Raw genomic sequence first — 1607 nt, 5'->3', positions numbered from 1 at the left:
TCTCTTACGTGGCACTTAATGGGTCAGGGCTCTTCCTATACTCTCTTTGCTTCAAACTCTACACTTAAATATCAGTACTCAGCTCAGCTTCTAAGTATTAAGAAATTTTTTCCTTTGCTTCCTTGAAAAGCTGAGTACAAACCTTTTAGCATTTTATCTGGACCAAACAGTAGTGGTTTTACACGAGAAACGCGAACTCTGTAAGTAAATCTATGTATTTATATGTCTAAAGTGCATTAGAAAAAGAAGCAATAAATCCAGTTTTCTACATAAAAGGAATTAGATTTTCCAGTTTACCTCTGCACTGGGATTAATAAAATGTGCAACAAATAGCTGATGGAATGATCCATTTGAAGTTTGTAAAGGCTTCTAGGGAAGCTGCTGGAGTAGCCTTTTTATTTTTTTCAAATAAGGATGTCTGTTAATTTTCTGACTCCGTCTTATTCCTGAATGGCTGTTTTAAAACAGCTCAAGACTGTTACCTGCCCATTTCTGCATGGCTGAGCAAAATCACCCACAAATCCAAGTTTCTCTTCATTTCCATCACTATACGTCTCCAGGATTCATCCCTGAGCTGGAGAGGTGCCAGAAGTTTCTCCTCTAGCTGTCTGTGGGCTGCCTTTTTCTTTCCCCTCTTTGAGGCTTTCTGATGCCTAGAGTGAGCTCAACTCAAAGGTTTCCAGCCTCACACTCGCCTCGCATTCCCCCACAGTCACACGGAGCTCTGTGATTCTGAGGAATACGGTGTGCCAGCTTCTGATTCACAGTCTCCTTTTACCTGCAGGTGTTCCAGAAACTTCAAAATGCGTCTGGTAATGTATTTTGCTTCTCTAAACATGCCACTTTGGTGTGCATTCAATGTAGCTGCTTATTATTTTGAAAAAGCTGTCTTTTGAATAACATGCATGCAAAAAATGTCAGGGGTCTTATAGAACAGCGTGGGCTTAATTCTTGGTCTAGGTGTGCATTGTCAATGTGTCCTTGTTAATGTAGCATACACATATAAAAATGTATTATTTATGTACACATCTGTCTGTGCACACAGATTTCACTAAAGGAATAGCATAGAAAGAATACTTTTCACGTACAACCAGGTTTTCTAATCAGATCTGTAAACATCTTACGTATCAGCAGCAAGTGGAGGAAAAATACATTTTTTCAAACCCATGCAAACAGCATGTTTTACAGACTTGTTTAAAAAGCCTTCCTTTCTTGTTTAAAAAAATGTGATTGTGTGAGTGTGGGGGGGTGTTTTTTGAAATTTCAGAGAGAAGAGTTACCTTGCTGCTGTATGAGAATTCCTACCCCATGTTACCTGCTGCTTGAAACTCAGTGATCACGGTGGGGAAAAGATGTGGCTCTGCTTTGGAGCAAACCCACGGGGACGTTGAGCTGCAGTGTTCAGCAGGCATTTTAGATGTTCTAAATATTAGTGCTTGAGTGATAAGTAGATGGGTGGGTTTGCAGTAGCTGGAGCCTGCTCTGTTTTCTGGCTTGGAGGAATCCCACTCAGGCTGCAATCCAGGATGTTGCATGTGTTTATTGAACTCCAGGAAAGAGGCATGAGAGTGCGTGCTCATGAATCACATTATCTATTTGCCGGTATC

At 40.7% G+C, this 1607-nt stretch overlaps 1 protein-coding gene across 1 annotated transcript in view; it reads left to right on the top strand.

The window, feature by feature from the left end:
- Positions 1-661: 661 nt before the first annotated feature.
- The window catches only part of Schip1 (schwannomin interacting protein 1), a 708363-nt gene continuing 707417 nt past the window's right edge, over positions 662-1607 (top strand). The window contains exon 1 of the mRNA XM_074073892.1: positions 662-812. Within this exon, the coding sequence (XP_073929993.1) occupies positions 804-812 (9 nt within the window). The 5' untranslated portion in view covers positions 662-803. The remainder of the gene's footprint in view (positions 813-1607) is intronic.

This window comes from Castor canadensis, chromosome 5, assembly GCF_047511655.1.
Source record: "Castor canadensis chromosome 5, mCasCan1.hap1v2, whole genome shotgun sequence".
In the NCBI taxonomy this organism is placed as follows: Eukaryota; Metazoa; Chordata; class Mammalia; order Rodentia; family Castoridae; genus Castor; species Castor canadensis.
Note: the sequence above shows the minus strand (reverse complement) of the source record. Positions and strands in the feature narration are given on the sequence as shown.